Genomic DNA, 21,094 nt, shown 5'->3' on the forward strand with positions numbered 1-21,094 from the left:
AATTTTGGAGAAGAAAATAGATACATTATTTAAAGAACATAAAATAGAAAAGAAATGATCTTATAGTCTTCTCTAGTTTGTAGTTCAACATGAGCATAGTCATTAATTTGTCATCTTATGGCTTGAGGAATCTCTTAAACCAACGGGCTGAAAGTTTGGGATATCTTTTCAATCAATTTTTGTAATCTACAAAGTTGATGCCAAATCGAACGGTGTAACCTGAATTCCATTCAAAGTTGTCCAATAGTGACCATGCAAAATATCCCTTCACGTTAACACCATCCCTAAGTACCAAAAAAAATGAAAAAGAAAAGGATCAATTGGGCTTTAGACATAACAATTTTCATAATTGTTAATATGACATATTGTTATTAGTAGTAATAAAGTCATATTAATATTAAATCTGAAAGAGAGAGGTCTTCTCTACTTACTTGATAGCCCTATGAAGATACTGAAGATGATGATAATAATAATCAATTCTAAAGTTGTCCACAAGGGCTTCCTTGAGCGACAATGTAGCATTATTGAACTCATCAATGCCTACAATATAGTGGCAAATATTTAGATTCAAATGGAAATTAAGCTACCATTCCTTTCGAATTTTATATTTCTAAGGCTAGTATCTTAACTTTATGTGACCATAATTGAAAAGTTTAAAAGATAATTACCATTCTCAGTAATAAAAATTAGTGGGTTATGGTACTTTGTCTTTGTGTATAATAGAAAGTCTCGAATTCCTCTTGGATAGACATGGAGCCATGATGAAGCCGCCTGAAATTTCATTTAAAAAAAGAAAAAAAAGAATAAGAAAAGAAACAATCGGTTAAAACCCCGGCCCATTGCAATAGAAGTTATATTGAAGAACTCATCGGAATCACCAACCGGTAGGAGAAGCTGTTGGAGATTCTCTAAAGCTCCAGAGTTATCTCAAATTAATGTATTTTCAGATCAGGAAAAAAAAAAAAAAAAAAAAAACTCTTTTCGTTAACCATTAGGGATTCATATATTTTCTCATGGATATCTTTTTCTTCAAATACTACGGAATGTTGTTACTTGTTCATCAACCTGACATTGTGGTCAATTCCCTTCAAGAAATTGTTTTTATTAATCAATTTAATTTGTATTTTATGTCCATCAAATGAAATAATTTTCATCTTCTTAAAATATCATACCATGTAAATGAACTTTTTTTTTTTCTTCCGGGCATTCAAGGGTTTGGTTAGTCTGAGGCAATGGGTTTCGAGAACTAAGAGATGAGATTTAGAAAAGGCTTTTCATATTTCATTGCATTTTTCGTACTGTGTGTCTATTTTTAGGACTAATGAAAAGACGTTAATATATGTAAATATCAAAATCTAGAGCTTTAGAGAATTTCTGGCAGCTTCTTAAAGAAAATGAAGTTTGTTATATAAGAATATCCAACAAAGGTTCCCAAAAAAAAAAAAAAAAACAAATACTACAATTTGTGAAGTGCTACAACTATAATTTTTGGAATTCTTTAGAATATGATTTCTTGTTACTTTTATCATTTTTGGACTTATTTAGAATATGATTATACTTCTTTGTTGTCAGATTATTTATGGATTTTTCTGATCAAACTGAAATCATTACAAGACAATTTATTTATTTATTTATTATTTGTATGATCTATATAGAAATGTCTTTATTTGGAAAAAATTTCTTAATTGGATAACAAGTTCTTTTTATTTTTATTTTTATTTATTTAATTCAAAGACTTTTAGCCATCTTTCCTTCTATATCCTTTTTTATTTTTATTTTTTATACATTAATAGTTGAGGTGAAAGAATTTGAACCAGGAAATGTCAATTAGTTGAATTACAAGGCTTTAGACTTTTTATATCTTTTATTTTTTTTTCATTTTTTTAATAAAATTTGACATTTGACATTTTAGAATTCAATAATCTTTTTATTTTTTTATTTTTTTTTATACAAGATAGAAATTCTATTCTAACTTAATCTAAGTATATGTGTGTAAAGCCCTCCTAACCAGTATATTTACCATTTGATCCATAGAAATTTGATTTTTAAATTTTTTTTTTTTTTTATGCATTGTTTCTAGATGTCAATTTTTTTTTTTTTTTTTAAATCTTTAAGTTGTGTGAAAATTAAACCATTTCAGAATTTGCATAAAAGAAAAAAAATTGAATCAAACTATTGTAAGTTTGTAACCATCTTGGGATCTATATCAATCTTATGTATGTTTAATTTCATACGCACCTGTGGACCGATAAGGATCCCATTACGCTCAGCTGCCACAACAAATAAAAAAGCATGGTCTTCTTAGTATTTATGATTTACATTAGAAAATCAAAATCATATGGCTCCAAATGTTTGAGTTCATACCAGTAACATTAGTTCGCATATCTGTAGCATAGCTTGCGTTTTCAGCTTTGGGTGCATCAGCTGCATAATTAGTAGTATAGTAGTTTAACCCAAGAAAATCAAATGACCCTTTTACAAGCTTGGATTGCTCTTCTGTGAATTTGGGTAATCGGTTGCCAACTAGAGATTGCATGCTATGTGGATAGTCACCATTGGTTAGGGGATCCACAAACCTACAATAAACCATGAAATTTTATGTCTTTATTGTACCTATTATATTAAACTAGCAAAGGGTTTTTTCTATTCTTTGTAAATAACTAGCAAATAGTGCAATAGATATATTCAAAACAAAGCGTCATGTAGTTTTACCATCCATAACCGAAATCAATGGCTCTTTGTGTAGCATCATGGTCGGCCCTCGAGTTAGAGAATGGCACAAACCAGGGTGCATTTAGGGATATACCGATAATGCCTTTCTGTACTTCCTGCACATGGCGAAAGCTTGCTTAATTTTAAAGACACACTCTAGCTAATGTAATTATATTTTTGTCAACTTTTAACAAATTAATAAATAAGCTTTCAACAAAAAGTTAATCCAATCCCAAACTAACGGAAAAGAGAAATGCTTACTAAATTACTAATACTGAAAAACAAGTTTAACTTGCAGATTTATCTAATTTTATCTTCGCTGCAAATAGTTATTAAAATGAAGTATCTTAGATTGTCTTATATCAAGTGGAATGCAACCATGTTTATTGAATGGGGTACAATTTTCAAGGAAAAAAATGTAGTAAAATAAATATAAAAAAATTTCATGTGTGGAACCTGATACTTTTGCCTATACACTTTGACAGCGGATGCATGAGCAAGAAGCTGATAATGTGACACCAAATATGGCTCTGTTCCGGAATCTCCAACTGTACAACTAGAACATCGATTAGGTGGTGATTGCCCCGTAACATAACCACCATTGACGTAACTCCATGGTTCATTTAGTGTGATCCAATGCTTGACACGATCACCAAATTCTTTAAAGCAAAGCTCAGCATAATCTTGAAAGTCATCCCTAAATATATACATGCAGAAGTATCAAAACAATTTAATACTTGACATTACACTAATTAACTGTGCATTGTTTGTGAGCATATCATGTATAGTATGATTTAGCTACGAATCTAAAAGGTCTATCCAAATAGAAAAAGACTTCTTTTTTCTTTTTCTTTTTTAATTTAATAGTTGGGAGAAGGGAGATTTGAACTTCGATTCCTCCACTCTCTGGTCTCTAGAAACAGGGCCGGCTCAAGGTATTGTGAGGCCTAAGGCGATAACTTCAAGTGAGGTCTATTCTTATATTTTGAATATTAATAGAATATTTATTTAACTTCTGTTTTTTTTTTTTTTTTTCCATTTAAAATCTATTTTTTTAGAAAAAAAAATTACAAATTAAAACGAACCCATCACATTATTGAATGATTATACAACTAAAATAAACACTATTCATTGAATGAAGTAACCAAATACTAAAAAATTATGATTGAAAATTTTAATAAAGTTATATATTTGATATTTCTAAATAGAATTTGAGTATAAATTTATTTACTAGTGTAAGAATAATGAGTTCTTTTAAGGCTACTTTTTATTTTTTGGTGAATATTTAAGGCTTAATTAATACTTTTATTGGTATAGGAATATCTTTATTGGTAAAAATTTAGGGACATTTTTTCATTGGGGGCCTTAGGCGGTTGCCTATTTAGCTCACCCATTGAGCCGGCACTGTCTAGAAAGTGACAACCAATTGAGCTATAAATATATCAATAGTGAAAAGCTTTTTAGGTAGACTAAAAATTTTCTCTATTAGTGTAATGCATTTGTGAATGGATAATAATAATTATTATTATTATGTTATTGATATAAATAATGACTAAATTATAAACTAGTTAAATTAGAACTTCTAACTTTTGCTGATTTCCAACTCAATCGTGTAAATTCCACATTTTCCATTTCAATTCTTTATCTTTAATACATTTATAACTTAGTCATTCTATCTAATTGTGTCCAATCTCATAGTTAGTTTTAATATTTTTCATTTCTAAAAAAGATTTCATTTTAGTGGAACAAATTGGACAGAAAGGTTATTTTGGAAACAAAAAGAAATCAAATGACTCATTATGGGACTATATTAAAAACGTGTGGAAGTTAAAAATTATAGATTAATATTTTTTTTTTTTTTGAGAAACAGACCAAAACCGGTCGAGCTACTTTATTTTCGGTAAGTCAAATATGAAATGTTTTAGTAAATCTGGAGGAACAGACTCCTTCCAGATAGAAACAAGAAAAGACAATCTCGCCCTTTGAGCTAAGGCATGAGCCAAGCCATTACCTTGCCTACGAGTATGAATGAAAGAAAAAGACTGTAATGAACTAGCTAAAGAGATAATATCCTTGACCAAATGACCCAGTACAGGATGATGAAAATACTGGTTAGTAATTGCCAGTATAGAAGATTCAGAGTCCCCTTCAAAAATAGAGCTGTCCAAACCAAGCTCATGCAGAAAGGAGACTGCTCTTCGCGCCGCAATTGTTTCCAGAGCAAGAATAGACGATGGCAGAGGAATGATCTCAGAAAGGGCCGCCAGTAATTCTCCCGAGGAATTTCGAACAACGACACCAACACCTGCTACGTCCAATTCTTCAAAAATAGCACCGTCAAAATTTGTCTTCACTGAACTCAGGTCCGGTGGTTTCTAGATGCTCAGTTTTGGAGGTTGCTTGACGACAGGCTTACTACGTGGTTGCTGGAATTCCTGGAGGTATTGTTGTGCCAGGTCCGCTAGCTTATCCAGTGGCGTAACTGCTTCTCCCACTCTGCGTTTGTTCCGTTGATTCCATAGAAACCAACAGAGCGTGATGAACGACTCTGCTCCGCGTGGATTTTGCAATGCACACCTTGTGTTTTGATCACCTTCCTTCAGCCAATGCAATTTTGCCCGTTGTTGCCAGAGTTTTTCTTCACTAGAGAGAAGGTCTCTCAATTCCGCTTTAAGCAGAAGAAACCGGTCAATATTACCTCCTCTGATAGCCTCCTCTTCAGCCTTCTTCACTGATTTTTTCTTTTCGATAATGGCTCGAGTGATGTTCCCAAAGGACGTCTTACTCCACTGGCGTAGCTTTGACTGACATTGAATCAAATTTCCTTCTACCACTTCCATCGGAAAAGGGGAGAAGATGGCTGGGGACCAAGCAGACTCAACTGTAGAGTGACACATTTCATCCTTTAACCAAACCTGCTCAAATCTCCATGGTCTCCGAGAACGAGCTTGAATGCCATTGGGGTGAATAATGATTGGTCTATGGTCAGAGAAAGCGGACTCTAAGTGCTGAACTGATGAGCCCGGGAAGAGAGTAAGCCATTCTGGATTTGCAACAGCCCTGTCCAAGCGCTCCCATACTGTGATACCCCCAGCCAAACGCTTAAACCACGTGAATTTCAACCCCTCGTAACCCAAATCCGCGAAACTGCATTCATCTAGAGTGTCATGAAACTCCTTCATTTGATTTTCTGGCCTAGCACGACCACCCAACTTCTCATGAGACTTAGCAATCTCATTAAAATCTCCCGCGCACAGCCAAGGCAAAGAAGAACAGAGGTTGAGATTTTTCAATTTAGTCCAAGATTCATGATGTCTCTGAGATTCCGGATAGCCATAAAATCCCGTAAAGCGCCAAGAGTCTGTCTTACCAGCATTGATCACAGCGTCTATGTGATTAAGAGAAGAAGAGGTGACAGATAAATCAAAATCAACTTTCCACAAGAGAACCAAACCGCCACCCTGGTTGATCTTAGAGACAACGTGTTTCTGCTCAAGATCAAAATTTCGTAAAAGGAACTTTAGCCTCGCTTCATCCAGCCATGTCTCGGCAATGAACACAGCTGCAGGATCTTGTGCCCGGACCAAATCACCGAGCTCCCGAATTGTCTGTGGGTTCCCAAGCCCACGACAATTCCAAACTAGAAAACTCATTGCTTCTGGCAGGGTTGCTGAGCAACCTCTGCCAATATATCACAGTGAACCTCTTCCTGATGAGAAACCAGTCGGCACTTGCATGGTAATTCATTAGGAACATCCAGGGAGTTAAAGGAGCGTTTTGGTTGGGAAGACTTTTCCCAGTTTGAGTCCACCCGTGGGTTAGCTTGAGCTATCCTTTTCCAAGTCCCTTTTTTAAGTGCTGGAACCTCAGACGAAATCGAAATAGGAACATCTGTCAAAGACGTGCTCATCAAAACAGGAGGCACGTGGGAAATAAGTGAGCCACGTGACTGGGATGTGGGAGCCTTAGTAGCACACTCCTTAAGGCTAGGAAGATCAGAAGAGAGTGGACAATTTGTAACTGCAGAATCAGAAATCCCTCCCAACTCGGGATTTGAGGAATCAAATTTCGATAATTCCTTGTCTATATCGTGGAGGACAACCGAGAATGAATCATTGCATTTACTGGGGTCCGGAAAACTAGGAGAATCCAAATTTAACTGCACAGTTGACTCAGATATTTTTGGACTGGAAAGCATAAATTCCTCCCCCGTTACTTTCTCTTTTCCTCTACGTGAATTTGAATTTGAAAAAGATTTAGCATTTATTTCACCCCCAGATTTTCCGGTTTCCAAAATGGGCTGAGATACCACCGCCGGCGTTTCCTCCATTACCACCTCTGCTGGACTAGCAACAGGGACAACAGGGGACTGATGAACTCGCTTAATCCGATCTTCATAATACCCAGGCACGAAGATAACATCTTTACCCGCTGTTGTATACGAAGCTACCCTCAAACTAGAGTTGAATTGTTGATTTTCAACTTTAAGAGTACCCTTACTTTGGAACCAAAGCTCACAGTTTTTGTCGTCATGAATTAGTCGCCCGCACCAGTAACAAAAATTTGGCAGCCTCTCGTACTTGAAAGCCACCCAGGATTTACCACCATCCACGAGAGTAATCACCCGTCCACGACAGAGAGGAAGAGTTATATCAATAGTAACACGGACCCTCATAAAATGACCCCCGTCATTATCCACGGCACCTGTAGATTTACTGACCTCTCCAACTGTTTCACATAGGCACTCAGCCATTTCCTTAGTCATAAAACGTAGAGGTATATCATGAACCTGCACCCAAAATGTAGCTCTATTAAATAAAAGTTCCCTAGCCGGAGTATCAGAATCATACCTCTGGATAACAACGAGATATTTATCAAAACTCCATGGTTGATGGAGAATGATACGGTCCACGTCTGGGAGATTATCAAAAACAAAGAGGACTTTATGATCCCCAAGATGTCTGATCGTAAAACCCTTTGTAGACCTCCAAAGTTGCTTAAAGGTTTTAGCCACGGCATTCATGATAAGAAAGCGAGGGGTTAAAAATTTAGCAGCCAACAGATATTCCCCCGTGCGATGGTCAGATCGGAGGACGTAACCCTTTTGCTCCCTATCCGACAAAGAAAGTCTATTCCATGTGTTTGCTAAATCCTCCATTAGAGTAATGGGAAAAATGGATAGAAGAGAAGAAAGGAGAAAAAAAGACTGTTTCCCAAGACCCCAAAAGAAAAGGAAAACCACTAGCTCAAGGGACATAGGGGTGTCACAAGAGGGAGAGACAGAGAAAAGAAACAGAGACAGAACAAGACAAGAACTGAAACAAACTCTCCTTACAAAAGTAAGGGACAAAGCAACTTCTACTGCACTAAAAGAAACAGGGAGAACCCCGCTTTCCTTAGCAACAGAGAGACACTCTAAACTTGTAGATTAATATTAAGTTAATGTATCATAACATGATCTAACATTAAAAAAAAAAAAAAATAGCAATGATAAATTCTTAACAAATGATATCAAACTTAGAAATTCTCTGTAAGACAATGAGCACATTAATTAAAAAAAAATCAAAATGGGCCCCCCTTGGATTCCTTATCTTCAAAATGGGTCAACAATTTAAATTTTAAACATCATAAGCACGATGAAAATTGTGGAAAGTATATTAATTAGAATTCAGATAAATAAAATGGCTGAACTTTAGGTAAATTAACCACTTACACAATATGAGGACTCAAAAAACCACTATACTCATCTTCCAATGCCTGGGGAAGATCCCAATGGAAGAGGGTAATAAAGGGATGTATACCTGCATTCAATCATAGCAGACAACAATGAATTAATAGCTCATGCATGATAAGTTGGTGACGTGATGGAATATAAGAATCATTCATGACCTTTGTCTAGGAGCTTATTGATTAGTTTGTTGTAGTATTTGATTCCTTCCCTATTGACACCCCCAGATAGTTTTCCTTCTGAAATGAGTCCCAAAAATGAGATTGTTAGGAACATAATATGATCACAAAACAATAGCAATTTAATTCCAGCCTAAGATGTGTACTTGATGTACTCATTTTATGTTGTTGTCATTGGATGGATATAACCTTTTATGTGATTGTGAAAACGATAATCTTACTTCGCAATACTCGAGACCATGAGATTGAGAATCTGTATCCATCTAAGCCCATCTTTTTCATAATCCGAACATCTCCCTACAATGTATAATCACAAAGCAAATTGTTGGAAAAAATCTGAAATGAGGATTTCTAATATTGTGATTATCTTGAATTTGGTTAGATATGCTCAATAATTAGAAAAAAGCATGTGGCAATTTTTTTTTTTTGATAAATACATGTGGAAAATATAATTGGACCCTAAAAATGTTTAGCTACAAAATTGTTTGTAGCTTTAAGTTACAACTTTTCTCAATATCTTTTTATCGGATGTGAGTTTTGACAAATCCACTATTAAATTACATTTTCTTTCTATATCCTCCATACTTGCAAAATTTATTGAAAAATTAAAAATCAATACCTATATCATCAATAAAATATTTAAATTGCAAGTTTTTGAAGTTTAAAATTCTGCATAAAATATAATTAAGTTTATAGATCATATAATAAATAATATCCGATTAATACAAAATTTGATATATGAATTAAGAGCTAAAAGAACATGCAATTCAACGGTTAGATTTTCTAAATATGTAATAATATTTATTTTATTGAGTAAAATTGTAACCTTAGGTTATAATCAATTTTGTAGTCAAACTTTGTTCTTCTTATAATAAAAACAAAATTATACAATTGTGCTATAAGACTTTTTTTTTTTGTTTTTTGAGAAACCAGACAATTGTGCTATAAGACTTTTGGTAACTAGGAGCTAATTAATATGAGTGTTTTTCTTTCCAATTTACATATATACCTTGTAACGATGATATTGATCGTTAGCTACATCTCCAGTGCTTCCATCCGTTATCCTTTCTGCAATATCATTGTAAGTTAATAATGTATTTAGAGAAGCCCATAGGATTCTTTTTTTTCTTTTACTATTTAAGAACTAGTAATTAGAGCCCTAAGAGAAATGGAACTAGTACTTAAGCCTCACAAGTCAGAACTATAACATATACAACATATTTCTAGGGGGGAAAATGAAGAAAAATAAATACCAAAAGATAGGAATGTGAAGGTTTACTATATACGTTGTCATTCTTCTTTCTTTCTTTCTTTTTTATTTTATTTTATTTATAATTTCTATTAGGGATAAGTATTCTCAATCTTCGTTGTAGATCTTGTTAAAACAAAATAAATGGTGCAGAATCTGTAGATAATGTTAGGTCATTAATATTTAAATAAACATTATAAATACTTTTGATATTTATTTAACTTATTATTAATGTTGCAAAATATAAATAAATTATTGTTAAAAAATTTAAATATACATTTAAATATTATTATTTTTATTTATTTAACATATTAATAATGTATAAAAAAAAAAATCTAGTAACTTATTGTTAAAAATTTTAAGAATCTTATAATGAAATTGCCCTAAAAATTTCAAACAATCTCAATGATGCTCCCTTTCCGCAGTAAGATTTTTGAATTTACCGACAATGAGTCCCCTTATATTCAAATCAAGCAATATATATATATATATATAGAGAGAGAGAGAGAGAGAGAGAGAGAATTTTTTATTACCAACAACAGTGTCCAATTTCATGAGTTTACTAATTAATTACTCTATACTGAAATTCCACATTTACGAGTAGTGAGTCGTGAATGAGCCTTGGCTTACTAATGTATCAAAAAAAAAAAAAAAATTAGACAATTTGGACTATAATTTCCCATCAGAAAATTAGACCATAAGTATTTGCTTCAAAAAAAGACTTCAAACACTAACAAATACTAATAACGACAAAATTGAAACATCGGGTTTATGATGCATAAATAATCATAAACAAACTGCTTTTTCTTTTTAATAATTTTTTTGATAATTTTTTTTTTTTTTGAGAAAGTTATAAACAATGACGCTCGTTCCTGATGATAGTTCTTTATCATCAGACCAAGACACCAATTGATTTTTGGTGTAAGCAGGGATTGAACCACATATCTCTTATTTAATTATCAGAAACTTTATCAATTGAGCTAACTGGAACCTACAATTTATTTGATAATATGATTGTTGGGAGAGAGGGGATTTGAATTTTAAATATCTCATTTGGACGCCAACAAATATCAATCAATTGACCTACAAAAGTCTTAACTAAATACATGACATTAAGATCCTCCCAATATTAAAGAACGTGTATTAAGTTTTTTTCTCCTCACGGCAGGAGTCTTTCCTTCTCACCTTGGGTGAGGGTTTCTTCTAGGGTTTCGTAATTATGATCAGTAGTGGTTTTCTCTCCTTACCGCTCTGGTTACTAAGGGGTGCAACAGAATTGGGAATCATGGATGACGAGGTTATTGATCGCCTGCAACGGGTTCGACTCACACCAGACGAAGGAGAACTAATCACGGTACGTTCCAAACAACGAGGCCAAACCCTAGAAGCATGCTCTCTAAGCCTCTTTGGGAAGTTCCTTTCATCACGACCCTTCAACCTCAGAGCCGCTAAGAACCTGTTACGAGTAGTGTGGAAGTTGGGTTCAGACCTTAGGATTCTTGAAGTCGATGAGGGTCTGTTTCAATTTAAATTTACCTTGGAAAGCCAACTTGCTTGGGTGAAGAAGAACGGGCCGTGGAGTTTCGAAAACCGAGTTCTAGTGCTCCGACGGTGGGAGAGAGGGATGATGGCGCGTTCGATCACTTTTCCCTCACTACTGATATGGGTACAGATTTGGGGCTTACCTTTCGATCTTATCAATGAAGAAGCAGGACTTCAGATTGGCAAGAGCCTTGGTAAGGTGGTTGAAGTTGACTGTAAGGCCTTTGCTTCGGACCAGGCACAGTTCCTTTGTGTTCGGGTTGAAGTACCTTTAGATAAACCTGTTCGTAGGGGGGGGGGGGTCTAGTGGTCAATCTGGAAGGTGATCAAACGTTGGTGGCATTCAAATATGAGAGGTTATGTGGACTCTGCTTTAGGTGTGGCCGAATTGGGCATGAGAGTAAGGATTGTAGTCTGCCTAGTTTGGAAGGAGAAGAACTTCCTTACGGGGAGTGGATGAAGGCGGGGAGGAAAATCATACCATTCATGCTAATCAACAACCTAACATCACGTCTGTAGGGCCGGATAGCACAACAAGGACTATTGAACCAAATAGGGAGGATGTTATAGAGGGTAGAAGCGGAATTGTTTCCTTGAATAATGGGATTCACTTATTTAGTGTTCCCATCACTTTTGAGTCACAAAATACCATATTGCATGGAAATGGGGAGGGCAGCCATAATGCACTTGACATGGGACCACGTGATGAGGGGAGAACTCAAGTAAAAGAAAGGAAGGCCAAATTGGGCCAGTCAAGTAAAAGCAAAACACTGGTAAGGCCCACTAGAAGCCCAATGCAAGTTGAACCCGTGGCCCCTAGTAGTGGAAAAAAACGAAGGTTGCATGAGAATTATGATGGGTCTGAGAATGGTGGAAAGGAGGACAGCAGCAAACAACCCCGTTTGGAGGGGCTTTTTACAACCACAAATGCACTAACGGTGGAGGCTGGACACCAGCTCCGTCGAGCATAATGATTGTCATTAGTTGGAACTGTCGGGGGATTGGAACCAACGTGCAGTGAATATTCTCTCCTTTCTAGTGAGGGATAAAGTGCCCAATGTTTTGTTTTTTTATGGAGACAAAACAAACAGTGGATGAAATGAAGAAAATACAAGCTGACTTACACTACCCGAACATGCTAGCAGTGCCTTGTGATCATAGGAGGGGAGGATTGGCAATGTTTTGGAAAAATGATACTAAGCTACACATTCAGACGTACTCACCGAACCATATTGATGCTCTTATTCATGATGATCCTACGGCGCCATGGCGGATTACTGGCTTTTATGGCCAGCCTGAAGAGAGTAGAAGGAAAGAAACGTGGCAGTTGTTACGGCATTTCTCCTCTAGATTTTCTCTACCGTGGATGTGCTTAGGAGATTACAATGAGATTTTGGTGTCTGAAGAGAAGCAAGGTCGAATACCAAAGCCACTCTACTTGATGATGGACTTTCGGGAAGCTTTACTGGATTGTAATTTGGTTGACTTGGGTTACCATGGGAATATATATACTTGGAACAATGGGAGGGAGGCAGACAACTATGTTCAAGCACGGCTTGATAGGGTGTGTGCCACGGTGGATTGGCAAGAGTTGTTCCCACACAACAAGGTATCTCATTTACAAGCATCATATTCGGATCATGTGCCCATAATGGTGTGCACCCATAGGCAAAATCCATGCAACCGTAAAAGAAGGATACCACGCAGATTTGAGGAAAAGTGGGCGACCCACCCCACTTGTGAAGACACTATCCGTAACTCTTGGGCTAGCACAGTCGTTGAAGGAAGCCCAATGTTCCAACTTTTTGAGAAGATAAAGCATTGTAGGAAGACCTTGGTTAGGTGGAGTAGTGGGACCTTTGGGCATACAAAAACTAAAATTCAAGAGAAGCAAAATTTGCTAGTGGAGCTGACCAGCCAAAACAGAGCAGAACTTAATGATGATATTCGAAGAGTCAAGGCAGAGATAAATGCCATGTTGTATCATGAAGAGGTGGCATGGCGGCAACGGTCACGATCCATCTAGCTTCCTGCGGGGATAAAAATACGAAATATTTTCACCAATGGGCTAGCCAACATCGGCGGAAAAATCATATAGCAGAGGTTTTTAATGGTGATGGAGTGTGGTGCGATAATGAGGATGATATTGCCCAAATAGCAGAGCACTACTTCCAGAATCTCTTTACTTCTGCACAGCCAAGTAATATGTCAGATGTGCTGGACTCGGTGGACAGGTTGGTCACCCCGGATATGAACCGTCAACTTCTTCTAGCTTACACTCCTAAGGAGGTTAAAAGAGCGTTGTTCCAAATGCACCCCTCTAAATCACCGGGTCCTGATGGTATGTCCCCCTTCTTCTTCCAAAAGTATTGGCATATTGTTGGAAATGATGTTATGAGGGCTGTTCTTTTAGAATTAAACTCTGGTCATCTTTTGCACAAAATGAATTATACTCATATTGTGTTGATACCGAAGAAGAATGAACCACAATCCATCTCTAACTTTTGCCTGATCAGCTTAGGTAATGTGGTGTCTCGTATTTATTCCAAAGTCCTGGCTAATCGGCTTAAGCAACTCTTGCCTAATATTATATCTGATGATCAAAGTGCTTTTGTCCCAAACTGGTTGATTACTGATAACACTTCTGTAGCTTTTGAGTTGTTACACAGGATGCGGAATAAGCGGAAAGGCAAGAAAGGTCAAATGGCTGTTAAGTTAGATATCAGCAAAGCATATGATCGCGTAGAATGGCAATTTTTGCGTGGTATAATGCTTAAGCTGGGATTTGATGAAAGTTGGACACGGCTGGCCATGGAGACTGTTTGCACAGCCTCCTATTCAGTCCTTATCAATGGTGATGAACCACGAGGTCCTGTTAATCTTACCCGCGGAATCAAACAGGGCGACCCTCTCTTGCCATACTTATTCCTCCTTTGCATAGAGGGGCTGTCAGCATTGCTACGACAAGTTGAAGCAAACCGATCCTTGAGAGGTGTAGTCTCCTGTCATAATGGAGTAAGTATATCCCATTTGTTATTCGCTAACAATGGTTTATTATTCTGCCAAGCCACCGTCCAAGAATGCCATTAGCTACTCCACATATTAGCGAGGTATGAATTTGCATCTGGGCAAGCTATCAATCGGCAAAAAACATCCCTCTTCTTCAGTAAGAACACTAAACCAGAGGTTAAGGAAGCTATCCGAGCTATGTTGGGAGCAAGGATTATGAATGATTGCGAGAAGTACTTGGGTCTGCCTATGGTTGGGGGAAGATCTAAAGCCTATACCTTTAGGGAAATTTAGGAGCGTATTTCCAATCAATTGCTCGGTTGGAAGGAAAAGTTTATTTCCAAGGCTGGTCGGGAAGTTCTCATCAAAACAGTAGTGCAAGCTATCCCTACATACTCCATGAACCTCTTCAAACTCCCTAAATCCCTCTGTAATAATATCAATTCAATCTTGGCTAGGTACTGGTGGGGGTAGCAAAAAGACAAGAGGAAGTTACACTGGATTAATTGGCAAAAATTATGCACTGGTAAAGCTAGGGGAGGAATGGGCTTTAGAGACATTAATGCGTTCAATTCAGCGATGTTGGCAAAGCAAGCTTGGCGGCTGATCCAATGTACGCATTCCCTGTTTTACAGAGTCTATAAAACTAGGTACTTCCCGAACTGCTCTTTCTTGGAGGCACCACTAGGGAATAATCCATCGTTTGTTTGGAGAAGTTTGCTTTCGGCTAGGGATGTCATCATTTCAGGTTCTAGATGGAGAGTGGGAGATGGATCTTTGATCGGGGTAACTATGCATAAATGGCTTTCACATGATCCTATCTTCGTGGGCCAACCGAATCCTGAATTAAGGGTGAGTGATTTAATAGATAATGATTCTCGGCAATGGGACAAAGGAAAAATCCATGCTTTGTTTTCTCAACGTACAAGCAGAGAGATTCTAGCAATACCTCTTAACAACTTGCATACCAGGGATTCATTAATCTGGATGAAGAATAAGTCAAGAACATTCTCTGTTAAGTCGGCTTACCAGGTGGCAGTCTGTCTCAAGCTACAGCACGATGAAGAGCATTTTGCTGCGAGGAGGGATCAGCCAATATGGAAGAAGATTTGGTCTCTAAATGTGCCACCAAAGGTTCGGACTTTCATTTGGAGAGCCTGTTCAAACTATCTGCCAACTAGAGCCAACTTGCATCGCCGAAAGGTTCAGATTGAGTCGCTGTGTGGTGTCTGCTGCCAAGAACCTGAGACAACGGGTCATATTTTATGGGAGTGTCCTCTAGCTAGGAACGTATGGGCCCTAGTTAAGGGGAAAACACAAAAATGCTCTAATGAGGCACGTGACTTTTTCCTATTATTTGGACATATGGCTAAGACATTGGACGCATGCAAGTTGGAGCGTTGGGCTATCCTGGCATGGTCGATCTGGAATGCTCGTAATAAGTTTTACTTTGAGCAGAAACAAGTTCATCCTAGTTTGATTCTCAATGGGGCATACGGGCTTTTGGATGAATACCAACGACTGATGCAGTCAAGAGTTTAGGGGGCTCATGGGTTTTTAGTGGCTGCTTTTTGTGTGGGGCATGGTGTAGTGTGTTTTCTTTAGTGCACTTGGAGTAGCTTTATTCCTTGGCTAACTGCATGTAGTTAAGCCTGGGACTTATACTTTTCCTCTTTCTTTGTTTTTTCTTTTTTTGTACTCTTTTGGTTTCGCTTTTAATGAAAGTTTCTAATCATTTCTCAAAAAAAATTAAATATTATATATGTAAAGGTGGCCAACCATCCATACGGAATGGCTTGTTTTCCTGTCAAAATAGTTACAACATTCAATACCTTTACTTTCCTAGTTTTTCTATGGAAAGAAGGTATTTTTCTTTACTAATTTTGACATGTTCATCGTTTGGCCTTACCGAGTATGTCATTTAAAATAGTTTTCTTTTTGTTATTTTTCAATATAGTAAGCCTTCAGACGCACAAAATTACACAAAAATTTTCACAAGCTAGATTATGATTTGCATGACCTTTACAATACTAATTTCGCCCACAGGTTTCCACAATATACAGAAGCTTTGTCAAGCAAGAGTCAAGGCAGAGTGTAAAACAGGAAGTAAAAATAATTTATAATGCCACTACTTGTACAGAGAATTGAGCAACTATTTTGCTTGGTCCTAATGCCACATGCTTCTGAAATCCTCGTAGTTATCTCAATTTTCCATCCTTATATTAACACGCATAGTATTTTTTTTTTTTTTTTTTTTTTTGGTTCTTGAGGTAAGAAAAATGATCTTCTAAATTTGAAAATGAATCAATTTTGACAATAAAATGATTAATGACTCTAATTCAAATTAAAATGCTTCAATTAATAAGTCCAATTTTTTTATTTTTTATTTTATACAAAATAGAATTTCCACTCTAACCTAATTTAAGTGTATATGTGTACGAAACTCCCTCCTAGAGACTTGAACCTTAGCCCTTACTCCCTCACACCCCACAAGCATTTATATTTGTGGAGTGTCCACCATGAGTCCAATTTTAAATTTTAAATTCAAATACAGGTAAAAATAGGCCACCAAATATCACTCCATTAATTCTCTCCAAACTATCCTTTACAAATCAATAAATTAATTTGTAACAGCTGTAGGTTCCTTAGGTTCAGTTGTTTTGTTATAATTGTAAATCCCTAAAGTTTACATAAAATTTATAAATAGATGTGACAATATATGTAATTGGTGGACTTCAACAACCTAATAAATGAATCTTTAAAATTTGTTTTGGTGATATATAATAGTTTGTTAACTTCATGTAGTAAAAGTTACAGTATCCCTAACAGTACGTTTGTTGTAATTGTAATTCCTTATAAACAGCTAATGTAATGCTATGTATGTATGTATGCATGTATGCTAGGCCTTTTCTTTCGTATTGAGAAAGCCGCTTCAGAAAAGAAGGCGGAGGCAGAGGCAGTTAGGGAATTGAGTATGTAACCTTTTCTATGTAATTTCATAACAAAGCCATGGATGCAAGCATTACTAGTTGTTATTTGGGTCCACCATTTACATCATTTTATTACCTACCATTATTATAAATGACAAAATCTCCTTATTTTGTATTCCTTTAAGTTTAATATTAATGATTCATAATAAATTTTATAAATCTAAAAGTTTACAAGAAAGAGACCTGGATGTTCATGAGTGAGAGTGTCCCATATGCTTGGTTCTCTACCATCTTCATGTGCTGCACCTTCATACTGGAAATTTGAAAGAACAGACATGTGCACATAATAATATTGATCATATTCTTGACATCTCAGGACATTTGAAAAAAAACTATGATACAAATTAACAGAGGAGATTGTGGCTTAATTACCTGATAAGCCGATGATGCTGTCCCAAAAATAAAATCACTGGGAAAACTGGTCCGGTTGATTGAAGAAACGTCAAATTTTGGTGAATCAGCATTGACATTAGTCAATAAGCCAAGTAGAACTATAAGGCCCAAGACTGGATAGCCTTGAAAAGCCATAATTGATTTCTGTTTTTTTGTGTAGCACTAGTTTTTTTTTTTTAATAGAGGAGCACTACATATATAATTTATTTAGAAAAGAAAAAAATAGAAGCTGAAATTAAAAAAAGAAAAGGACAGGCTAATTTTAGTGATCATAGCTGTCCTTCAATTGATTGTTTGACATTGTACGTACAATTATAGATATCCTCCTAAATAGATTTTCATTTTCCCTATCAAAATCCATAAGATTTAGAAAATTTCTCTGTTACAAAAAGCTAATCCTAAGAAACTTTATAGCCTGGAACCACGGGTATAATACAGCACGCACCTCTTAAGTGTAGGGTGATTAAATATGAAACTACAAATAATTTAAGGAAAAGACTAACGATTGTCATTTAACCCCCTCAAGACGAACTTTAGATCTATGAATATTGTCAAAGGCTTTGTAGCTGAATTGGCACCTCTCTATGCACAATGTTTGAGTTGCGAATGAACACCTCGTCGAGAAAAGTTCTCTGAGAAGTCCTTTCAGGCATCCTCATCACGAAACCGAATAGAAGAAGGGGTAGGATCAGAAGAAGACGATGCCCCGGAACGAAGAGGGTTCCAGGTCAGAGCAGACTTATGTTTTGGTGCCATGGACGCACTAACGTAAACTAGAGAGTGAGGGGGAAGAAAGAAACACTCAGAAAAGTCCCAAACAGTTCAAATATATAGAAATATATTGAATGTAAGGTATGTATGCATGAAAATGCATGAACATGTGACGTGCAATAGTAATATCATCATGGGCTCAGCCCAATCCAAACCTACCAGCACACAAACAGTTTAACATATATAACACACATCTAAATGCATGAAAATATAGATATAATGTACATGAAATGTAATGCATGAAGTTTTTAAGATCAAATCTTCAAAACCCATCCCAAAAATTGCACAAAAACCTCTTTGATTTTGAAAAACCCCAAATTTTGCAAAAATCCCAAAAACTTAGGTTACAAAGTATGAAATGCATGAAAATTAGAGACTTACTAAGAGACTCGCTTCATGAATTGCGATAATCTCTGCATGATTTGAGGAAGTAGCAGAAACCAATTACAAGTAAAGTGTGTTTTGTCAAAGGATTTGTCAATTCTAAATGACATATGTTTTTAACATGATCCACATATGTCCTAACACCCAGGGTCATCGTCTCTGACAATGGAAAGCAATTCGACAATGATGCATTCAGATATTTTTGCCAACAGTTGGGGATCAAGAATCATTACTCCTCTCCTACGCACCCCCAGGCCAACGGACAAGTTGAAATCACAAACCGATCCCTACTCAAGATGATCAAGACTCGGCTTGAAGGAGCAAAGGGCATATGGCCAAATGAGTTACTCGATGTCATGTGGGCTTATAGGACAAAAGTTCGCACACCTACAAGAGAAACACCTTTCCACCTTGCATACGGACACGAGGTCATCATCCTAGCGGAAGTGAGGCTGACCAGCCATCGAGTATCCCATCATGATGAAGGAAGTAACGAAGAAGGGATGCACCTATAGTTAGATCTTCTTGACGAAGTTAGAACAACGGCAGAATATATGATGGTACATTATCAAGACTTTATGGCAAAGCACTACAACACCAAGGTTAGACCTTGCCATTTTCAGATCGGGGACTTGGTCCTAAGGAAGGTAACATTGGCCACTAAAGATCCCTCACAAGGTAAGGTAGGCCCCAATTAGGAGGGACCCTACAAGATTGCCGACTGCCATAGGAAGGGCACTTACTACTTGGAAACCCTCAACAAGCTGAGGCTCCATCACCCGTGGAACACCGAGTACTTAAGGAAGTACTACTAGTAGTAGTCGGATGCAACTTATTTTATCGCTTTCTTTTCGTTTTTCCATTTTTATATCAAAAGTTGAATATCAAAAGATGTCAAGCCTCTAAATATGTTGAGTTTCTTTTTAGCTCTTTTTATTATTAATAAGACTAGGATGCATTATCAGAAACGTTGTTCTACTTTCTACCCTTTAGTGGACCATCTAAACCACGCTAAGTCCTACCTACGGGGTGGACGAATGACCAAGGATACCGACAGGTACCTGGTCTTAGAAATTTTACCAAGTCCTATCTACGGATTGGACGGGCGACCAAGGATACCGACGGGTACTTGGTCTTAGAAATTTTACCAAGTCCTACTTATGGGGTAGACGGATGACCAAGGACGACCAAGGATACCAATGGGGACTTGTTCTTAAAATTTTTTATTAAGTCCTATCTTTGGGATGGACGGAGGATCAAGGATACCGATGGGTACCTAGTCCCAAAATTACGTTAAGCCCTACCTACGGGGTAGACGGATAGAATGAAATGTCAACGGTACCAATACAACAGATTCATACACGATTGAAATGAAGACAAAATATAAGTATGGGCAATGGATAAAAATAGTAAATGTAGACTAAACGAGTAAATTTTTTTTCATAAAAACCCCAAAAGAAGGGAGCATTAATAAATTTTTTTTCATAAAAACCCCAAAAGAAGGGAGCATTAATTACTGTTTGACAAATAATTCTACAAAAAAACAAAGAAAAAAAAAACTTAAATAAAAAGGAAAAGAAAAATCAAGACGGAGGAGTATTAAGAGCGGCTAGGTTCACAGCAGGCAGACCTTCAACAATAGTTGGATTCTCAACGGATGGGACCACAACAATGTCAGGATTGTTAGGGGCAAGTTGGGCGATGGCCACGCCGACGATGTCCTTCACCTCTTGCTCAATCATGTGAACAGAGTCAACAGTCCCATCACTGACGGTGTCATCTTCTCCAAGCGTCAATGGGACTGTGTTGTCTATTACGATCTAGGAAAATTTGAGGTTGGGCTAAGTGGCTTTCACCTGCTTCAAGCAATCCTCGAACCCATCACTATAGTAGACACCACATGCATCAAAGAAAGGTTGAGAAATATGGAACTTTGCCACAACATCGACTCCGGCTTTCTCTATCTGCTCACGAAGAGCAGCCAACTTCGTCGCCAAGTTGGTCTTCGCTTTCTCCACCTCCTCAAGCCAGTGGGTCTCCTTCACGAGCGCTTTAGTCTTGGCCGTTAACTCCTGATTGAAGGTAAAGACAGCTTCTGAGTATTGTGCTCGCTCCTTGTTATCAATCTCCTGATGTT

At 36.8% G+C, this 21,094-nt stretch overlaps 1 protein-coding gene across 1 annotated transcript in view; it reads right to left on the bottom strand.

The window, feature by feature from the left end:
- The window catches only part of LOC126718483 (beta-glucosidase 12-like), a 60,723-nt gene extending 42,771 nt beyond the window's left edge, over window positions 1-17,952 (bottom strand). Inside the window, exon 1 of the mRNA XM_050420714.1 lies at window positions 17,782-17,952. Coding sequence (XP_050276671.1) covers window positions 17,782-17,937 — 156 coding nt within the window. The 5' untranslated portion in view covers window positions 17,938-17,952. The remainder of the gene's footprint in view (window positions 1-17,781) is intronic.
- Between the last annotated feature and the right edge of the window lie 3,142 nt (window positions 17,953-21,094).

This window comes from Quercus robur, chromosome 1, assembly GCF_932294415.1.
Source record: "Quercus robur chromosome 1, dhQueRobu3.1, whole genome shotgun sequence".
Lineage (NCBI taxonomy): Eukaryota > Viridiplantae > Streptophyta > Magnoliopsida > Fagales > Fagaceae > Quercus > Quercus robur.